Source organism: Polypterus senegalus, chromosome 18 (genome assembly GCF_016835505.1).
Source record: "Polypterus senegalus isolate Bchr_013 chromosome 18, ASM1683550v1, whole genome shotgun sequence".
NCBI classification, from domain to species: Eukaryota; Metazoa; Chordata; class Cladistia; order Polypteriformes; family Polypteridae; genus Polypterus; species Polypterus senegalus.
Genome location: NC_053171.1, coordinates 12,350,342 through 12,370,385, shown reverse-complemented (window position 1 = coordinate 12,370,385; position 20,044 = coordinate 12,350,342). Strand labels below are relative to the sequence as shown.

Genomic DNA, 20,044 nt, shown 5'->3' with positions numbered 1-20,044 from the left:
ATTTTTTTTTTACTTTTTTACATTTGATTAATGAGTTGCCTAAGACAGTAAGGCACTTGGAAATGTACCCTGAATTCTATGTCTTCCTTTGTGGCACCAAGCCTTGTGATGGTAACATACTGTAGCCAGAATTAGTTTGAACCTTCCACAGCTCATCTCTCAAACACCAACATTTAAGCAACAGTTTTGATCAACTTTGTTTCCATCAAAAAAAAAAAATAACAAATGTATTTATTAATTTTACTGGAAAAGTCATGTAAATATGTTTTATGGGATAACCATGAAATGTAATTCAGCATACTTGGCTAACTAAAATTTGAATGGGATAAAACGTCATGGAAACATGTTAAAATACTGTATATTGGCTGCTGCAGTTAGACTCTGGTCCATTTAGGAATAAATAGATAAATAGATAGATACTTTATTAATCCCAAGGGGAAATTCACATAATTCAGCAGCAGTATACTGATATAAAAAATATTAAATTAAAGAGTAATAAAAATGCATGTAAAAGCAGACAATAACTTTGAATAATGTTAGCATTTACTCCCCCAGGTGGAATTGAATTGAATTGAAGAGTCTCAGTCTGTCAGTGGAGCAAGACAGTGACAACAGTCTGTCACTGAAGCTACTCCTCTGCCTGGAGGTGACACTGTTCAGTAGATGCAGTGGATTCTCCATGATTGACAGGAGCTTGCTTAGCGCCCGCCACTCTGCCACAGATGTTAAACTGTCCAGATTCATTCCTACAATAGAACCTGCCTTGCTGTCACTTTTTTCAGATGTTTTGCAGACTGCACATGGTTTTACTCCAGCATTTTGTCTATATTTTCTACATTCATTTCATCTTCTTTTTTGGCAAATCTACCAGTCCCTGCTCTTGATGGTCAGTCCCACTGTGTAATGCTGCCACCATCAGATGATGAGTGGTGCTTTTTTTTTGTCACACTTTGTATAAATGCCAACCAACTCAATTAGTGCTGTCTGCATTTGCTGTATATATGTAGCTAATATGTTGTTTTCTGGAGTCTCCAGTGGTGACCACCCTAATCCAATGTCATTTCGATATCAACAGAATTGTCATGTGAGATCCTCTTCTAACCTGCTTAATGAAGACTAGGCTCGAAGGGGGCTGCTGGAGCCAATCCCAGCTAGCATAGGGAGTAAGGGAGGAACAAACACCCAATGGGGCGCCAGTCCATTGGAAGCCGAACACACACCACACCCTGGGACCAATTAGCAGTGACAATTCACCTAACCTGCATGTGTTTGGAAAGTGAGAGGAAACTGGAGTACCCAGAGAAAAACCATGCAGACATGGGGAGAACATGCAAACTTAATACCTGAAGGGCCCTAGACATGAACCCTTGTATCCTTACTGTGAGGAAGCAGTGCTACCACTGCCCTACCATACTGCCCATGATCAAAATTGTTTTTATTTTTTAATTAATCAAAACCCATACCAGGGATAAAACAAAGTCCCTATGTACATAGCTCACAATACAGTTCACATTGTCATTCAAGCTTCAAAATACAATGTTTTCATAGTATTACATTTTCATTAAAGAAATGTACTGCATTTACTTATTATAAGACATTCATAAACCAAACACTGCAAAATAAATCAAAATCTGTGTGCAGATACAAGCTTTACAGCACATTTTATAAGCTTTTACTAAAATATTATAAATATGATCATCAAATATTTCCACTGCAGTAACATGACATTTTTTGCATATTAATGAGCATATGCAAGTAAGAATTCAATCCACATTTAAATTGATCAATTTTTTGACCGAGTTACTATCAAACACTGCTCCGACAATGGCTGTCCTTTTATTTCCTGCTTGAATGCCTTACTGACCTGTTACCTCTGGGACTCAACTGGATCGATGAAGAACTTAATATCTCATATTAAGAAAAATGAGAATGTCAGGACTCTGCATGAAGCTGATACCTTTCTGCTGTGACCATATTCACTTCACTCACTGGGTACAGATGGAGGATTTGCTGCTTATGCTCTCCATTATGCTAGAGCACTGCTGTTGAGTGCAGTGCGAGATCCACTGCTTTATAATACCTGTTTGCTGTAATCTACACAAATTTCTGACTCTGTGGAAAGTGTATCAATGATTCAAGCTCTTGATTCCACATCCCTAGCTTGTGACACCCACTGTTTGAGTATATCACTAGAACTGTTCCAGTGCGGTAAGTTTATGCTTTGCCAGCCCCAATATAGTTTGATTTGGAAAGAAGCCTGTTGATGTAATAGTACATTTATGGAACGATATTGTAAATTGCCATACTCATCTGAGTATATGACTTAATAAATTTAGTGTGTGATAGACTTAGCCTGTACTCCCTTCCCACTTTTCATGTATGTTGCCTGTAGATCTTTATTTAGATGGTGAATAATGGTCCTGCCAAAGTGCAGTTAGTTTTGCATATTATACATTTGTTTTTATTTGCTTTTGTGCTTCAGTTCAGTTCTGTGCTAATGTTGCACAATATGGAATACAAGACCACAGTTCATATTGTTAGTACTTGGTATATTGACATCAATACAGTGAAATTCTGTCTCATGCCCTCAAGGTTCAGGTGGCTCTTCTGCAGAATATGCACTTGTTTTTTTCTTCTCGTAGTGTGACTTGAGGGGTTTCAGAGTTTTACTAGCTGAAATACCCGGCTTTACCCGGGAGGAAAATAAAGTGTTTTTGTTTTTTTTTTAAATTGTTTGAGAAAAATATAATTAAAAAAAACAACTTTAAAAATAAATTAACAAATAATGAAGACTCATTAATGTGTTTATTTTTTACTAAAAGTGCCTTGATATATATATATATATATATATATATATATATATATATATATATATAATGTTTTTAGTTTTTCAATCTTCAGCCAATATATAAAGGTTCTTGGGACTTCAGACCCTTGAATATGCCACATAAAGTTGTCCATGTGAGAAACAGACTGTGTCCAAACTGATCCCCGCAATTTTCAATGATTGTCCAAATGTTCAGAGCGTCAAGTGGATAACAGACGAACACAACCGAATCTCCAATTAGTTTCTTCATTTTGAAATTCTTTTACAGTCAATTAAATATTAAGTATTTACCTATATAAATAAATAAGTTAAATATCATAATTGTACTTGGTCTATACTTTACCTTCGATTTTGATAAGTTGATTAAATTAGTTTTTTGATTATGAACGTATTAAAAAAAAAAAATCCTATTTCTTTTTTATGAAAAATTTGTAACACTAACACATTAGCTACTGTGTTGCAAAACAAATGATATTTATTTCATTAATGGACAAACAAAAATCACAGAGAGCCACTGAATCCACAAAATAAATATAGGACGTTTATGGTAGATACAAATAAAATTGCTTACTTATGTTGTATATAATATAATAGCCTATTTTAATCACAATGTAATCACAGAATATGTTGAAACTAGTGTAAAAACGATGACAAAAGCAAAGTCTTTTTTAAAGTTTTTTTGACAGATTAATATTTGTTTTGTGGTGTAGTATAAGTCTTTACATGCAGAATTTTTGACAATGTAAAACAAAAGTCAATTATATTAATAATATTATTAGGTTTATATAATTCTATTATTAATACATCGTTGTTACAATAAGAATAATGTATGATGAAAATATAGTTAACAAAAACAAACATTAAACGACAAATAAATAATACTACGAATAGTTTATGATAAAACTGTCAGTTGCTTTTACGGAACACACCAGAAACATTCCGAGCGTCAACTGCTTTATATATATATATATTTATATATAAATTTGTATAATGTATATCTGGATATACAATTTAAAGAGATTGTTATTTTCATGAGAATTGTTACATAATCTTTCGTTTCTATGTTGCATCGCTTCACCATGATCATAAATATATGAGCGAATTGTGGTTTCTTCGAAATTAAACTTGTTGTAGTTTTAATTGTTGTGGGCCCTCAGATTCTCATAGTGTATGGTCCTTTATTGTGTAAATCTTCGTTTTGAGTATTGAATGATGCGAACACAAAAAGATTATTGTAGACTCTGATTTTTTGCCTGTAGTTTTTGTGGATTTGAATCCAACTCTATTTAATTTGAAAAGCAACAGGCAGTGGTACTCAAACATAAAGAATGCTGGCAGCCACCTCCAGTTCACCCTCTGGTGGTCGTTCTGAGTGTCAACTAGATAATCACATGCATACAAAACCGCAAGATGAAGGCAAGTGGAGGGTTGGGGTTGATTTCACCCAACAGTATTTTTTAGTCGACTAATGAGAAACGTGTACCAAATTTCATGAAAATAGCTCCAGCTGTTCAGAAGTGATGCTGGAACATGCATACATGCACACACACATACATTGACTATATATATATATATATATATATATATATATATATATATATATATATACTGTATATATATATATATATATATATATATATATATATATATATATATACTATATATATATATATATATATATATATATATATATATATATATACTGTATATATATATATATATATATATATATATATATATATATACTGTGTATATATATATATATATATATATATATATATATATATATATATATACATATATATAGTATATAAAAAAAACATAATATCAGTTGATTAATTCCACCCACTCTTCAATCTTTCTCAGGAGTTTCTTTCTAAGGACCTGCAAAGAGGGCTAAGGTAGGCAAAATAGCATTTGCAGCCATCATTTCCACTATGCATTCATTGTACAGTAGATCTCTGATAGGTTTAACTGATATCACCCAAATATCGAAAGCCTGCGCACAAACAGGGCAGAAGTAGTCGTCCTTTTATTCTCAACATTGTGGGTTGCGTTATCCGTGAATTGCACCATTCCCAGGCCAGTGCCATCTTTTTTAGTAGCTCATACAGTAGTAGCTCACAGAGGTATGCAACTCATCAAGATTGTAGTATGCCCTTAGTGCGTCAGTGGTGAAAAGAGGGTCTAGGAAGTATGCATGTTTTGGCAAGCATATTGCGTTTTGCAGTCATTTTGAAGACTGTTAACAAATAGGCTTCAGTGTCCTCCTACAGTCCTATGAAAAAGTTTGGGAACCCCTCTCAGCCTGCATAATAATTTACTCTCCTTTCAACAAAAAAGATAACAGTGGTATGTCTTTCATTTCCTAGGAACTTCTGAGTACTGGGGTGTTTTCTGAACAAAGGTTTTTAGTGAAGCAGTATTTAGTTGTATGAAATTAAATCAAATGTGAAAAACTGGCTGTGCACAAATGTGGGTCCCCTTGTAATTTTGCTGATTTGAATACATGTAACTGCTCAATGCTGATTACTTTCAACACCAAATTGGTTGGATGCGCTCGTTAAGCCTTGAACTTCATAGACAGGAGTGTCCAGTCATGAGTGGTAGAAGGTATTTAAGGTGGTCAATTGCAAGTTGTGTTTCCCTTTGACTCTCCTCTGAAGAGTGACAGACAGCATGAGATCCTCAAAGCAACTCTCAAAAGATCTGAAAACAAAGATTGTTGAGTCTCATGGTTTAGGGGAAGGCTATAAAAAGCCATCTCAGAGGTTTAAACTGTCAGTTTCAACTGTAAGGAATGTAAACAGGAAATGGAAGGCCACAGGCACAGTTGCTGTTAAACCCAGCAGGTCTGGCAGGCCAAGAAAAAATACAGGAGCGGCATGTGAGCAGGATTGTGAGAAAGGTTACAGACAGCCCACAGATCACCTCCAAAGACCTGCAAGAACATCTCGCTGCAGATGGTGTATCTGTACATTGTTCTACAATTCGGCACAATTTGCACAAAGAACATCAGTATCGCAGGGTGATGAGAAAGAAGCCCTTTCTGTACTCACGCCACAAACAGAGTCGCTTGTTGTATGCAAATGCCCATTTAGGCAAGCCAGATTAATTTTGGAAGAAAGTGCTTTGGACTGATGAGACAAAAATTGAGTTATTTAGTCATAACAAAAAACATTTTGCAATGGCGGAAGGAGGACACCGCATTCCATGAAAAACACCTGCTACCTACTATCAAATTTGGTGGAGGTTCCATCATGCTGTGGGGCTGTGTGGCTAGTTCAGGGACTGGGGCCCTTGTTAGAGTTGAGGGTCAGATGAATTCAACCTTATCTCAACAAATTCTTCAGGATAATGTTCAAGCATCAGTCACAAAGTTGAAGTTACGCAGGGATTGGATATTCCAACAAGAAAATGACCCAAAACACAGTTCGAAATCTCCAAAGGCATTCATGCAGAGGGAGAAGTACAATGTTCTGGAATGGCCGTCACAGTCCCCTGACTTGAATATCATCGAAAATCTATGGGATGATTTGAAGCAGGTTGTCCATGCTCGGCAGCCATCAAATGTAACTGAACTGGAGAGATTTTGTATGGAAGAATGGTCAAAAATACCTCCATCCACAATCCACTCATCAAAGGCTACAGGAGGTGTCTAGGGACTGTTATATTTGCAAAAGGAGGCTTAACTAAGTATTGATGTAATATCTCTGTTGGGGTGTCCAAATTTATGTACCTGTCTAATTTTATTATGATCCATATTGCATATTTTCTGTTAATCGAATAAAGTTAATGTCACTGCTGAAATACTACGGTTTCCATAAGGCATGTCAGATATTAAAAGGAAGTTGCTACCTTAAAAGTTCAGCCAGTGATAAACAAAAATCCAAAGAATTAAGAGGGGTTCCCAGACTTTTTCATATGACTGTAATTGTGCAAAGTCGTGAGTACTTGTGCTGGTCCTAGTCCCTGTTCTCCTTGGCACTTCTTCTTGTCTCTGTTTCCAGGAACATCGTTTGTTGACTGTTCATCTGGGTGTAATAGTTAAGATACAAAATAAACCTGAATTGCTTTATTAACTAATTTAGGGTCTGATTTCTCTCTCAGCCTGGGTGACTAGCTTGCAAACATGTTGATCTCAAAAAAAAACACACACACACACTCCCTCTCTGTCCTTCCAAATTCAAACTACACCGTTTCCCTGTCTTTGACCCAACTTGCCTCATGACTAGTTAGCTTAGTTGGCCATTAACAGGTTCAGCCTTTAAAACCTATAAGGGGCTATCATTAATGCTGGGAATACAATTAAGTCCTGAAGCCATGATCCCTAATTCTCAGTTAAATGCCAAGACACCCCTGGGTTTCTGCTCACCATAGCAGAGAGCAGAGCCCCATCTTTGGAGTATTGTCATATAAAAATACAAAGATCTTGAATATTTGAAGTTCTTGGCTTGTAAGCAAAACAAATGCTTTAAAGACTTTTGTGAGGAAAAGATTCTTTTTAGCTTCCCAATTGGCTCTTCGAATTTTGGACTGTAACATGAATACTGTTGACTTGGGGATTTAGTGGTTTGACCGTCATAAGTGTGAACAAGTCATTCTCACAGAATTACTAGGATGGGCCTTTCTGTGAAAAATTTGTTTCTGTTTTGAAGTCAGATATGATGGTTATTAAAAGAAACTGAATGTGGTTTGTTTTAGTGGTGTCCTCTGTATGAATAATACTAATGTTTTTTTTTTGTTTGTTTTTTTTCTCCTCCCTCCCCTGGCAGGTAGGTGTCTTGGTTGATCTTGTTCTGCGTGGAATATAGAAAAGTAAGCCCTGGAAACAACAATGGACAACTCCGGAACAAGAAGCAGCAGCACAAACAGTAATGGTAGTGGAGGGACGAGCTCATCGGGAACTGCACCCAGCGGCAACAGCAATTCTAGCAACACGGGGACTTCAGCAGTAGGAAGAGGGAGTGCCCCAGCTGGTCCTGGTCCTTCAGCCACTGATTGGGAGATGCTGCAGTTTGGGAGATACTCCATGGACATTCTTGAAATGTTAAGTAGTCACCAACACCATCAGTTTAAGACAGCTATGGGAACACTGGGACTGGAAAGACAAGATGCAGGAGGTTCCGGAGGTGGACTTGTTGGTTTAACTGGTATTGGACTTGGTGGGCCACAAGCAGTACGCCCTGGATTCACTGAACAACCACCACAAACAACTGTTGCTACCACTACCAGCAGCAGCGCAAATTTTCCAAAGTTGCAGCTCCAGCAACAACCAACAGTCACTGCAGCTGCACCTCCACCTTCATCGCAACAGCAGCAAGGTTCCAGTGGAAGCCGGAAGCCCAAGTTGGACTCCCGATATCAACATTTTCTGAGAACAGTGACTCCATTCCATTCTACTGATGCTACAGCCTCTGACCATGCAGTGCAACATGGGCAGCGGTTTGGCAGTGATCCCTTTGGTGTTTCTGCTGGAGGGCCTCATCCGCCACCCCCCTTGCATTCTAGCTTGGGAGTACATCAGACTGCTTCAGGTCCTTCTGCAGTAGCAGGTGCCCACCAGCTAGCTGCGACTGGTCAGAATGGCAGCGCTGGAATCGAAGCTCGTAGCTTACACCAGCAGTTTAGTTGTATGCTGGCTGCAAATCAGTATTTTCTCTCTGGAATGGGCGTAGCTCCCAACACAAATCTTGAACAGTTTCTTATGGCCCAGCAAAGTTCCGGCTTGGGTTTGAGCCAACATAGTTTGCATCCTAGTTCCCAGCAGCCTCCAGCTCAGCAACAGCATCATGCTCAGAATCATCAGTTAGAGTCAAACCTGACCAACACGTCACAGCAGGCCTCACTTCTCCAGCTGCCTCAACATCATCAACATCACCATGGCCTGCATGGGGCACCACATCCCAGTACCCAGCTTATCACCAGCACATCGGCTGCTGCAACAGGATTCGAGTTTCAGAGCATGCAAGGCATACCAGTGCTTTCTTCAAACCAGTTGGCAGCGACACTTGCCCAAGATCCGACATGTCACCCAGGACTTCTGCCCCCACCTCTCATCTCTGCTCTCAAGGAGGAGCCCATGGGTTCAGTTAAAACAGAAGGTGGGGGATCAGCTCTGACAAGTGGCTCAGGAGGCAGGAGAAAGAAGGCCATGGCAGGTTATCTGCCTCAACGCAAAGGAGAAAGCGCAGTCCCGGTCTCCAACAGCAATGCCAGTAGTACTGCTGCTGATAGCCCACAAAGCCTTGCTCAGAATTCAGCCAATACACCAAGCCCTTCACTTTCAGTAAACACCACGCCTACAGCTTTGACTGCCACAAAAACCACCGATGAGCAGCAGCTGACTGAGAATACAGAGAGCTGCCCAGAAACACCAGAGCAGGAGAAGGAAAGGTATTACCAATGTGGTGAATGTGGGAAGAACTTTACTCATCTGTCCAGCCTGAGGCGCCACTTACGTAGTCATGGCCTAGTAACAGCGAGTGGCTCAGGTAATCCCTCCCTCACACAAAGTGGAGGGGACGCTGGTGGGACGCTGCAAGAAGATTCTGCAGACAAATGCCACCGGTGCTCTGACTGTGGGAAGGGCTTCAAAAAACGAGGCCACTTGCTGCAACATCGAGTGATCCACTCAGGGGCTCGGCCCTATGCCTGTGGGGTGTGCCAGCGCGCCTTCAACAGACGGGAAAGCCTTACCCGCCATGAGAAAATCCACGAGGAGAAGCCATACCGTTGCACGGCATGTGGTCGCTGCTTTCGGGAGTCAACGTCTCTTCTAAATCATCGGGCCTCTGGGACTTGTGGCAAACCATCCAGGAGGTCTTCCTCAGGGAGAAGCCTGTCCAATCCCCAGCCCCTAACACTCCAGCAGCAAATGCCACAAACCGCGATGCCACCACTGACTATTGGCAGTGATGGACGATATGGTCGTGTTGGGACTGAAGACTTTGAGGTGGAAAAGGAGAGGGATGTTCGTGAAAAGGAGGCTGAACGCATCTTCATTGTGCGGGGAGCTGTAGCTGCTGCAGCAGCAGCTGCTGGCCTGGCAGAGGCTGAGCGAATGTCACTGCCTTCGGTCGTAAATGCCACTAGTAGCAGCAATCCTCAAACAACCCTAGATTTGTACAGGAGCCAGGATGACAGTATTAGCAACAGGTTGAACTCTACCACCAATGACCCTAATGGTGATGAACTGAAAAAGGCTGGGGCTCTTTTGGAGGGTAGCCCTGATCCTACCCTGCATCTAAGACAACAAGAAGACTTGACCTCCAAGCGAGTGGTTGGGTCTTCTCCAACTAGTTTGTTCCAGTCTCGTAGTGTTGATTCCAATTCTGTGTTTCGAACAGACTATCCTCAGCCGAGGCGATCTGCTTTCACCTACCGTGATGGAGTTGTTGGACAGGAGCTGGCCAGTCAAGCCAGGTTCCTTCAGACCAGTGCCAAAACTGAAGATGGTGAGGTTGAAGTGTCATCACAAAGACAAGATGAGGAAGGGGTGAAGAGGCAGAGGGACTCGGCTGAAGAATGCGCCACAGATGCCACCACTTCTGTGAGCAGGTTACAGTTTTTCCGGGAAGGTCAGGGTCAGCAGTTCCTTCGCAAAGTCCCCTTGGCCCCAAATCTCCATCCCCATCTCCCTCTTTCCTCTCTTCTTGAGGAATCTGAGCAGGAGGATGACGAAGATGAGGTAGACGGAGGAGCCAGCAGTGCTGTGACAGCAGCCATCTCTCTGCTACCCGGTGCTTCAGTTGAAGACAGAGGTGTGGGTGACGATAGGAGAGATATCATTGGAGGGCTTTTGGGTAACTTGGGCTTGGGACTTGGTGGGTTGGGTGCTCTCGGGGGTCTTGGACTTACTGGAGATAAGAGTTTTCGTGGAGAAGATCTGCGGGTGAAGAAGAAACCAAGAAAGCGCGAACCGGGCACGGGAAGGAGAAAGAGCAGTGAAGTGGGAGGTGGAAGCACCACGGCACCTGCAAATCGACGCAGTAATGCAGGGAAGGCGGGCACCGCCGAGAAACTGTTCCTGTGCAGCGTGTGTGGCCGTGGATTCAACCGGCGGGAAACCTTGAGGCGTCATGATCGTATACACACAGGTGAGAAGCCACACCGCTGCCCAGTGTGTGGCAAATACTTCAGGGAGGCCTTCCACCTCTCTAAGCATCGTACTGTGCACACAGGGGAGAAGAACTACAAATGCCCCTCTTGCGGTAAAGATTTTGGGTACGCACAGAGCTTAAAACGGCACTCCAAACTGCACCAGAAAGCACAGGCAGCAAGTGGTGAATTTACAGCGACACTCAACAACAGCTCCTCTACTGTTTCAGCCATTAACTCCATCACTGGCTTGAGCTTGGGAGGCAGTGCAGGCAGTGGTGGTGCCGGCAATAACGCTGCCTACTTTCCTTACGGTGGCGGGACTGCCTCGGCTGTTCCTCACTTGCAGGATCTGACTAAAGCACGCCTGTACACCTGCTCCGTCTGCTGGAAGTCATTTCGGCACTCTTTTCACCTCACAGCACACCAGACAGTACACACTGGAGAACGCATCTTCAGCTGTGAAGTTTGCGGAAAAACTTTTGGCTACTCCAATAGTCTCTCCCGGCACCGGCTGGCACAGCATGGCATTAGCAAGGCAAGTGCCAACAACAGCAACAATAGTGGAAATAGTAGTAATAGCAGTTCTGTGCTAAATTCAACTGTATCTGAATGCCAGGCAGCCACCAATGCCCTCCTGCAGTTGGCACCATCGGCAATTTCAAGCCAGACTCCTCCCAATGCTTCTCTTTTCTTTTTGCCGGCAACCTTAGCAGATCCCGGCCAGCAAGGTGCTACCCATTCAGTCACTGCTGAATCGGCTGATGCTTCAGATTTAAGGACCAGCTTGACTCTGCCGCTAGCTTATGCAGTATCTCAAGCTGCCATCCAAAGCCAAGATATACAACCTCCTATCTCCAACTGTTTGCCTGGTCTCTCCTCCTCTGTCCCGGCCCGAGTGAAGCGGCACAAAAGAGCAAAACGTCAAACTTGGCGGCGAAAAAGATTTCCTTGTACTGTGTGTACAGTAACCAGCTTCAGGAGACTGTCTGGGCTGATAGTCCATCAGTACAGCCGGCATAAATCTCTCCTGCTGGCCACCAGGCGCCGATGCACATTATGTGGGCAACAATTCAAACGGGTCCTGACTTTGCTGGCACATCGCTCCCGGCACTTAAAAATGAGTGCACATGTCTGTCACCTCTGCCCACGGAAGTTTTGGAATCCTCGGCTACTAGAAAGACACAAGAGTCTATGCCGTAGCAAAAGGGGACTGCGGGGCAGCCGTAGCAAGCGGAGCGGCCGTGCAAAAGCCAAACTGCGTCAGGAAACGGGAAAGATGGGGGGGTATGTGACTTGAAAGAGAGAGTGCAGACGCTAATTAAAGGACTGCGTGGGCTACATGGTCTTGGCACCATGGTGGCTTACCAATAAGCATCATGATTTTGCTGCCACATTGTAAAACTTGTCACTGGCAACTACATGAATTGAGAGGCATGAAGTTGGTAAAGGTGTGCTGCCAGCTGCATTTTCCTTTCCTGATTTTTTCATCAGCAAGCCAAAACAAACATCAATGTACACAGCAGTCACTTTCTGTTTTTATTTTTCTTTAGGAGAAAGTTTTAGTAGTTGTCAAAACCATCACAATCTTTTGAGGCCACGTGCCAGAAACTGTACAAACAATGCACCCTTGCCGCTGTTCAAATCATGACTCTACAGTTTGTGCATTGGTTCCTGCAACCTGGACAGCACTAATCATCTAATGAACAGTGGGCACAATCACATCTGGTGCACCTAGGATACCATGTGTTCCTCGATATCAGGGGGAGAGGTCTTTACTTGTTTTATTACATGGTAGAACATAACCTTGCAGAAAATGAGTGTATAAAGAACATCCTGGCTCGCTAGTCATTGCTCATGTTTGTTGCAAACCATAACAAGCTATTTTTTTTTTTAACCTTTTTTAGCTTTTTTTATTTTAAGTTAATAGGATTTAAATCTGTTTGCAGTATACCTGACGGGCAGTTACTCTGCATTGCACCAGTAGCACAGTATTGTCCACTCTGTGTGTTGCCCAGTATTTAACCAGCCAGTACCTGGGTATAGACAGCTGAGTTTAGAAGCAGAAGGCACGCTAAAGAAATCAGCCCGAGGCCACCAGATTTTTACAGTTGGAGCTGGCAGATCGATCCTACCCCAAGGTTTTAGAAATACATACAGTTGGTGAGCATGCCTACACAGCATCCATGTTTTAAACTCAAATCTGGTTGGAGAAACACTTTTTATTATGGGTGCTTTACATAAACCCCCAAGTAGTACACTGTATTCTTGATTTCATTACTGTTGTGGTTTTAGAGTTAAATGGAGATATAGATCTATATACAATATATATATATATATACATATATATATATTTATACATATATATTTATACATATATATATATAGAGATATATATGTATATATTTATATATATTTATACATAGATATATAAAAAATGACCATCTGCCAAAAGGAAGACATAGGAAGTTAAAATCAAATTGCCTTTCCAGATTTATAACGCCACCAAGACACTGTGAAGTCATCTATGCTGTGATAGTTGCTGCTCGTTATGCCAGTGATCTGATGAAGGCTGTGTAGGCCGAGCGTGAGCCCATTTTGCGTCCATCATTTCACTTCAGTGTGTTGTCATTTCTCATGGAGGTCTGCATCCGTACTGATGTCTTGAGGGATTGCACCTCTTTGAAACCAGTGCACGCTTTATTATTATTATTATTATTATTATTATAAAACTCATTATATACAGCTTGGGGCTTGATCTGTTCATCCCAAGAAATCCCTTTTTAAAATAAAAAAAAAAAAGAGTAATATATAGCGTCCTTCAGCTGTTCATTTGATGGCTAACTTTACATTTCTGGGTAGCCCGTTTCATATATGATATAATGTTGAGTACTTTGTCAAGCTGATCATTTTGGTTGAGATTTTAAAATCCCACCAACATCCTGAAGCTTTGCTTTTTACTGGTATGGCTGTTTGTAGGTGTACACTGGTTATCTTGCCATGAAGAAGGTGTGTTACAACCTTACCCCCTATCCCCCCAGCTAATTAAGAGATAGTGACGTGAAAGGGGCTATCTGAAACGGTTTACTCTGGTCCAGCTGCTGGCTTGGTCCGCAGATATTGTACAGAGCATGTCTTAAAAAGGCAAAGCAAATTTAGCATAAGGACCTTTTTTTTTTTTTTTTTCGCACAAAACAAACAAAAATCAAAAATAGGATCTAAGATATTATGTATTTTTTATTGAAACTTGTCTTTTTTTTTTGTTAATATTTTTTATTTTTATCTTGTGGGGTGGGGGATGGGGAAGGGTAATTGTTAATAAATTGATAAACGTTTTATCTTCTTCACTATTAAAACACTTAAAAAAAAAAAAAAAATGTTGCATTGAAATGAATGTTGCTGATTTAAAGCTTTGTAACTCATTTACTGAGGCCAACTCTGTGTGGTTGTGGGCCGCGTCTACTTTCTTCTGATATCTGCTGCTAGCAGAGTCGAGACGTAAAGCACACACAACACGAGCGCGTCACTCACTGCATTGCTGGCTTCTTCATCCCCTAGCTGATTTAGAAAGCTGTAAATCGCTACCTCCATCGCACAAAAATCCTTGCTGTTACTCCTCACCAGAAACATAGAGGAGACAGTCTGACTCGCGTCGTAATTCCCAGTGTGTTCTTGTTGGTTAATTATTATTTACCAGTACAACGCAACGTACAAACTGGATTCCAAAAAAGTTGGGACACTAAACAAATTGTGAATAAAAACTGAATGCAATGATGTGGAGATGGCAAATGTCAATATTTTATTTGTAATAGAACGTAGATGACAGATCAAACGTTTAATCCGAGTAAATGTATCATTTTAAAGGAAAAATATGTTGATTCAAAATTTCATGGTGTCAACAAATCCCAAAAAAGTTGGGACAAGTAGCAATAAGAGGCTGGAAAAAGTAAATTTGAGCATAACAAAGAGCTGGAAGACCAATAAACACTAATTAGGTCAATTGGCAACATGATTGGGTATAAAAAGAGCTTCTCAGAGTGGCAGTGTCTCTCAGAAGCCAAGATGGGTAGAGGATCACCAATTCCCACAATGTTGCGCAGAAAGATAGTGGAGCAATATCAGAAAGGTGTTACCCAGCGAAAAATTGCAAAGACTTTGCATCTATCATCATCAACTGTGCATAACATCATCCGAAGATTCAGAGAATCTGGAACAATCTCTGTGCGTAAGGGTCAAGGCCGTAAAACCATACTGGATGCCCGTGATCTCCGGCCCTTAAACGACACTGCACCACAAACAGGAATGCTACTGTAAAGGAAATCACAGAATGGGCTCAGGAATACTTCCAGAAACCATTGTCAGTGAACACAATCCACCGTGCCATCCGCCATTGCCAGCTGAAACTCTACAGTGCAAAGAAGAAGCCATTTCTAAGCAAGATCCACAAGCTCAGGCGTTGTCACTGGGCCAGGGATCATTTAAAATGGAGTGTGGCAAAATGGAAGACTGTTCTGTGGTCAGGCGAGTCACGATTCAAGTTCTTTTGGAAATCTGGGACGCCATGTCATCCGGACCAAAGAGGACAAGGACAACCCAAGTTGTTATCAGCGCTCAGTTCAGAAGCCTGCATCTCTGATGGTATGGGGTTGCATGAGTGCGTGTGGCATGGGCAGCTTGCATGTCTGGAAAGGCACCATCAATGCAGAAAAATATATTCAGGTTCTAGAACAACATATGCTCCCATCCAGACGTCATCTCTTTCAGGGAAGACCCTGCATTTTTCAACAAGATAATGCCAGACCACATTCTGCATCAATCACAACATCATGGCTGCGTAGGAGAAGGATCCGGGTACTGAAATGGCCAGTCTGCAGTCCAGATCTTTCACCTATAGAGAACATTTGGCGCATCAGAAAGAGGAAGGTGCGACAAAGAAGGCCCAAGACGATTGAACAGTTAGAGGCCTGTATTAGACAAGAATGGGAGAGCATTCCTATTTCTAAACTTGAGAAACTGGTCTCCTCGGTCCCCAGACGTCTGTTGAGTGTTGTAAGAAGAAGGGGAGATGCCACACAGTGGGGAAAATGGCCTTGTCCCAACTTTTTTGGGATTTGTTGACACCATGAAATTCTGAATCAACATATTTTTCCCTTAAAATGATACATTTTCTCAGTTTAAACTTTTGTTCCGTGATTTATGTTCTATTCTGAATAAAATATTAGAAGTTGGCACCTCCACATCATTGCATTCAGTTTTTATTCACGATTTGTATAGTGTCCCAACTTTTTTGGAATCCGGTTTGTAGATTCGCTTGTTAATGGAAGATAATTTGTGTTAAAATTAAAGTCCAGCGTGTTTCATATGATATGTGAAAATTAATTAACTGTACAAATAATGTAAAAACAGAGACAGGGAAAGACTTTTGAGTTGATCTGCATATTAACTGTAGGAGTCTTGCAAACTATGGAAGATAATTCATGCCAAAAGTAAATGCAATCCAACGTGTTAACTTCATTACAATGCAATGTACTGTATATGCAAGTGGGTGATCTCATTCTGGCACAATTTTATTGTGTAATAATTAAAAACATAAGTAAATGATTAATTTTTCACTACGGCACACAATTTTTGTGTCGGTTTAAAATGCAATACAAAAGCATATTGTATTTTAGCTCCTGCCTGTAGATGGCGTGTCATAACTGAAGGCAACAACAAAGGCATTGCATTTCCTGAGTGTGTTGCTTTTCGATTCAAGAAAATTAATTAATCTTAGAAAAACTGAATATAGTCCAATGACCAATCGGCATCAAGAGGTGTTCCAATCATGAGTGTGCTCACCTGATGCTAAAAATGGACAATGGGAACTTCATACATGGGGGGCACAGTTGGCGCAGTGCTGCCTCACAGTTAGGAGACCTGGGTTCGCTTCCCCGGCCCTCCCTGTGTGGAGTTTGCATGTTCTCCCCATGTCTGCGTGGGCTTCCTCCCACAGTCCAAAGACATGCAGGTTAGGTGCATTGGCGATCCTGATTTGGCCCTAGTGTGTGCTTGGTGTGTGTGTGCGCCCTGCGGTGGACTGGTGCCCTTCCCGGGACTAGTTCCTGCCTTGTGCCCTGTGCTGGCTGGGTTTGGCTCCAGCAGACCCCGTGACCCTGTGTTAGGATTCACCATCTCATAACAGGTGGTGATGTAAATGACGAGTTTGTTCTCTTCTTTTTCGTCTGGTTCCAGAATGGGGCAGTGTGTAATGGAAGCAACAGCAGCAGGAGAAAGATTTCCAATTGCTACAGTAACATCTTTAGAACATATTCAAGTGTTAATGTCCTGAAAAGCTGCAACCTACAATTCTGTTAACGCCCACTTGGGGCAGCGGTACACCAGTATTCCCGTCAATATGGTTTGTAGATTCTTGCTGTTTTGGGTATAACAATACCGGCTGTGGCTAAACTTCCTGATGTGCCAGTCGGGACCGTTAGACTAGTGGTCTCAAACTAGTGGCTGCCGGTTTTCATTCTAACCCTTTTCTTAATTGGTGACCAGTTTTTGCTGCTAATTAACTCCTCTTCCATTCATTTTAATTGACTTGTCTTTAAAGATTTGTTCCTCTGAATTGCTTCATTTCTTTCCTGAAATGGCCCCCAAACAGAAATGAAATGAGAAGTGAGTGAGCTGACAGAAGACCAACTAAGTCAGGGCCTCAAACTCCAACCAGTTGCTTAATTAGGCGCTGAGTCTTGTCGTTAATTAAACCCGTTCTTTAATTCCATTGCTTGTTGCTGCTCTTATTGTGCAATAGCAGACATTTCTAAAATTGATCATTTTCTCTTTTCTAAGAGCACTGGTCAAATGTTTTGTGGACCTGAGCAGACCAGCATTCCTGAGACATTCATCTTTCTTTATTTTCAGGTATTGTGTGATGGATGCCAGTTGTTTTGGCTCATTTTGTATCTCATTATTGTTTGGCTGCAAATTAAGGAAAAAGAAACAATTAAGGGGTCTGAGTCTTCAAGAGCAAGTCAATTAAAATTAATTCAAAAGAAGTTAATTAGCAGCAAAAACAGGTCACTCATTAAGAAAAGAGTTAGGATGAAAACCTGCAGCCACTGTGGCCCTCCAGGACTGCAATTTGAGACCACTGTGTCAGACTAAGAATGGAATATATGATGTAAGGCAAGCATAACATGTTATTTATTTAACACTAGCAGAGAAGTAGTGTGTTAAAGAAGGCATGAAAAAGAAAAGGAAACATTTTAAAAATAATGTAACATGATTGTCAAAGTAATTGTTTTGTGTATTTGGCGGCAGCGTCACGAAGTTGTTTTCATCTAGCTGCATCAGAAAATGTACCACAACGTCTGACACGCCTCCTTTTTACTGTTTTCTCACAGCTTGGATTGCTGCTGTCATAATGGGTTTGAGTCTACATATATATACACATACATATCTTCATATCTATATACATATCTATATATATATCTACATATAGACATATACACATACCTATCTACATCATATATACACACATATACATACATACATACATACATACACACAAATTATATATGTGTCTGTCTCTGTGTGTGTGTGTGTGTAGAGAGAGAGAGAGAGAGAGAGACCCCCACGCTTCGCAGCGGAGAAGTAGTGTGTTAAAGAAGTAATGAAAAAGAAAAGGAAACATTTTTATTTTTTTTTTTTTTTTTATTTTTTATTTATTAATTTTATTACAATCAATACATAGCAATCAAGTTTTAAAAAAAAAAAAAAAGAATTATGCTAAGAACAGATCGATCCCCACCCTTGAGAGAGAGAGCAAGCCAAACGGTGTAAAATTTAAGGCTTTTAAAAATACCTAAATCAACAAATTCTATGTGCTTTATGAAATCATTTCAAAATATTACTGATTAGATCCTGCCATGTTTTGAAAAAAGTCTGCACAGATCCTCTAACTGAGTATTTGATTTTTTCCAATTTTAAATAATATAACACATCAGTTTCCCACTGACTTAAAGAGGAGAGTTTGGGTTCTTCCAGTTTATCAGAATAAGTCTGCGTACAACAGTGTAGTGAATGCAATCACAGTTTGTTTGTCTTTCTCCACTTTAAGCCCTCTGGAAGAACCCCAAACACAGCTGTTAATGGGTTAGGAGGGATTGTGAGTCCAAGACTGTCTGAGAGGTAATTAAAAATTTTTGTCCAGAATAATGTTAAGAAAAGGAAACATTTTAATAATAACGTAACATGATTGACATTGTCATGAGTGTTGCTGTCATATATATGCCTGCCTAAATAAGTCACCCTCGCTTTGCTCTTACTTTTTTACCGTTCATTTAATCATGGCTAGTGGCGGAAAAATTATAAAATGGAAGGAGGATTACACTGAGGATGGCTTTACCAAAACAATTATTGATGGCTTAATTGATTATTCATAAAGCTTGAATTGGTGATCTGTTTTTCTGTCTTAACCTCATATTTTTCATACTTCTTCTCAAACTAAGGTGGTGCGAGGGTAAAATGAATCGATGCGCTTGATCAATGTAATCCGTGTACCAGGAAATCATGCATTGACAAAAGCTCCCTTGCTTGTAATGCAAAGTGTGATTAAATGCATTATTTTTCAAGCGCTATGGAGCACATGCATCAAGCTTCTCGGCTGTGCTTGTGCTAAGAAAAGGAAAGATTTTAAAAATAACGTAACACGCATTGTCAATGTGACCTTTTGTAAGTAGTGCCTGGAGGATTCAGTGTGTAGAAACTCTAGAGACAGCGGTGTATTAACTTGTGGATTTTTCTGTGAGTATTTGGTGGCAGTGTGACGAAGTTGCTTCGAAAGACGGCGTTAGCTGCAGAGCTCAGCTCAGAGCGAAATGAGGTGAATGGGAGGGGAGATGATGACGTGACTCCCCCACCCGCCTTAACTGTCAATCCCCCACAAACACAGTCTCTCGAAATTTGCATAAGCACAGCCCTTCACCTGCAATTTTAACTTAGTTACAAAGTGATCAAAACTCTTGTTTATATCCTGCGCCTCTCATTAAACTTGTATCCCGTGACACCCGTGGGCATGAGAAACGCCAGTGGCAGCCTGTCTATGAACTTAATTTAAACTTTAGGTTTACA

General features: G+C 40.9%; 1 protein-coding gene across 2 annotated transcripts in view; it reads left to right on the top strand.

The window, feature by feature from the left end:
* Positions 1 to 13,254, top strand: part of si:dkeyp-69b9.6 — a 42,481-nt gene extending 29,227 nt beyond the window's left edge. Inside the window, exon 2 of one of the 2 annotated variants that reach the window (XM_039742310.1) lies at positions 7,607 to 13,254. In XM_039742310.1, coding sequence (XP_039598244.1) covers positions 7,665 to 12,227 — 4,563 coding nt within the window. In that variant the 5' untranslated portion in view covers positions 7,607 to 7,664 and the 3' untranslated portion in view covers positions 12,228 to 13,254. Of the gene's footprint in view, positions 1 to 7,602 lie in introns of both variants that reach the window. The other variant, XM_039742309.1, reaches the window with a different exon arrangement.
* Positions 13,255 to 20,044: the final 6,790 nt, after the last annotated feature.